We start from the raw sequence: 2,483 nt of genomic DNA on the forward strand, positions 1-2,483 counted from the left end.
ATTTTCTCATTAGTATAACAGACTCCAAAGGTCAAAACTACCGCAACAAATCCAAAGCATGAAAATAAGCTACGATATAATAATTTATATATGATACTGTACATCTACATTCATGCATTTCAATTTTGTTTTTAATCTAATCTCAAGGCCAACAACATAAATCAATTTAAAGGGCTAGTTTTTATGTTTAAAATTAATGGCGATTTGATTAAGTTAATTAAGTATCCAAAAATAAGTAAAATGAAATGCTAATGAGGCATACGGCTTATGTGCTTTTTAAAACTCCTCAATATGTAGCAACTTGGCAGAGGCCAACACTTGGTGGAACTGCAGCAAATCCATCCACCTTCCCCGCAAGTTGTAGAGGTGACTGTCACGACTTATCCACTTACCCTACTCTCAGAGATAAGGGACAAAATTTATAAAATAAGCGCTGCACGAGCACCTGTGCCCTAATTTAGGAGACAGAATTTCCTTGCCCTAGTTTAGATATCTTAAAGTATTTCGTATTCATTAATCCTATCTCTCATGTTACATCATTGAATGAAATCCCTAACATATCCTACCTTGAATGCAGAAGAGAGAGAGAGAGAGAAGCTGATTTCCTAAATGAAAACCCTAAAACGTAAATATCCTGATTTGACTCAGAAAGCTACCATTAATTCAAACTTAAAATCAAACAAAAGAGGAACAGCTACTGAAGAAAGTAGAAAGCACATTGCAAGTTTAGACAAACTGAGCTCAAATTCTAGTTTCCACTAAACACAACATGCAAGCCACAGTTTTCATAAGTATTAATTTAAACAAACCCCGAATAGACATCATAGAATTATAAACCACAGTAAACCTTAAATAGCAAAAGAGCCGGCGAAGAAGAAGAAGTAACGCTAACAGGAACTAGCGACTACTGGTACACAGACCCAAATAATGAAATTTCACAGCTTACCTTTTTTCACAGCCTCTCATCGCAATGGATTCATCCTCAACCCTTCCGTCAACATTTTCCTTTTTCAAATTCAAAACGGCGGCCGGCTCGTTCCGTTACCTGCCCACGGCCCATGACCGCCCTCCACGGGTAGCTGCCCCGCCATATTTAACGGTAAGTTAAAGAATGACAATCCCGCTGGATCTGGAAAAGGATTCCCAAGGCTTCCACCGCCGCCACCGTTACCTTCACCGGTTGCCGCAGATCCCTGCATCTGCGGTGGCTCTTCTTCCTCGAGAGGCAGCCTTTCATACGCCACGTTCGTAAAAGACGCCGCGATAACGATCACCGGCCCGGCGGCGTATAAAGCCCCCACCACGTTTCCTCCCACCACCTGCCCTTGTCCTCCGGCGAGAAAAATTGAAAGACTGGTCGCACCCGGTGGTGCAGGTGGTGGAAGAAAGGAACCGGATAAGGATAAGATCTCGAAGCGGCCGTGGAGAGTCACAACCGAGCCGGAAGATGACGGTTGCCGGAGACTGACGTTGGTTACCGTTCCGCTCCCACTCAGCACGCAGACGCCGCGTTGCCTTTTGCGCGCGTAAGATGCCACGCAGTCGAAGACATCGCATCCTCCGCCGATCTCTAAAATATGGGCTCGGAGAGTGTTGGCGCTCTCGCGGGTGATGATGACTGGTGGTTTAGGTTTATTTTTTGAACCGGCGGGACGGCCTCGTGGTCGCCGGCCTACTATGTCTCCTGAAGAGATTAATTCGAGGCCCTGTGCGGAGCCATCGCCGCCGCTGTTCTCGCCGCCGGCGTTGTTCTTTTGATCTTCATCGGAGGATTCAGGGTTGTGGTGTTGGAGATGGAGGTCAGAGCGGAGTTGGAGTTGGTGAACGAAACGAGAGGCGGTGCCTAGATCCAGGCCCGCCATGGTTGCATCAAAGAAGTAGTTTATGGATGGAAGGGGGGAGAAATGTTTTAATTGAATTAAAAAAGCGAAAAGGAGTTGGAAATGATTTAAAAAATGAAAGGAGGAGAAAACAGAAACGCTTGAAAGTTAGATGCGGAGGGGAAGAGGGCAAACATACAAAGAACGAGGAACAATTTCAGAGAAAAAGGAAAGGGAGAGGGACAAATAGCACAGGAGTGGTTCCACTGAACTCGACGATTGTATAAAATAATAAGGGAGAGAAGGAGAGCAGTGCCATGATATGTGAGTTAATGGCGAGGTGATGTGGAGTAATTAAAAATTTCATAAACTAGGGTTTATGAAGAAGGGGAGGGGAGTGAATCAAGCTTGGTTGGGTTTGGGGAGGAGAGCACGTGGGAGAGGTTTCAGAGGCGGGTGGAACCCACTAAGGTGATTGTGCATGTGGGTGCGACGGCTTGCTTTGGTCCCATCGGTCGGGCCTAGGGTTTGGCTAAGATCTGGCGCTGAAATGGTTATATGTAACACTACTAGAAAACCTAGCTAGGTGAAGTGGATATTGAAAGCTGGGCTTGTGAGTAACCTCATTGTTTCTTTATGGGGGGTTGCTTTGGTTAGGAATTG

The 2,483-nt window shown here is 45.4% G+C and overlaps 1 protein-coding gene across 1 annotated transcript; it reads right to left on the minus strand.

Annotated features, from left to right (window-relative positions):
- Positions 1–755: 755 nt before the first annotated feature.
- LOC110019174 (AT-hook motif nuclear-localized protein 23-like) lies at positions 756–2,233 on the minus strand. Its single transcript, XM_020716753.1, has one exon. The coding sequence runs from the start codon at positions 1,860–1,862 to the stop codon at positions 1,017–1,019; it is 846 nt and encodes a 281-aa protein (XP_020572412.1). The 5' UTR covers positions 1,863–2,233; the 3' UTR covers positions 756–1,016.
- Between the last annotated feature and the right edge of the window lie 250 nt (positions 2,234–2,483).

Source organism: Phalaenopsis equestris, unplaced genomic scaffold (genome assembly GCF_001263595.1).
Source record: "Phalaenopsis equestris unplaced genomic scaffold, ASM126359v1 Scaffold000053, whole genome shotgun sequence".
NCBI lineage: Eukaryota > Viridiplantae > Streptophyta > Magnoliopsida > Asparagales > Orchidaceae > Phalaenopsis > Phalaenopsis equestris.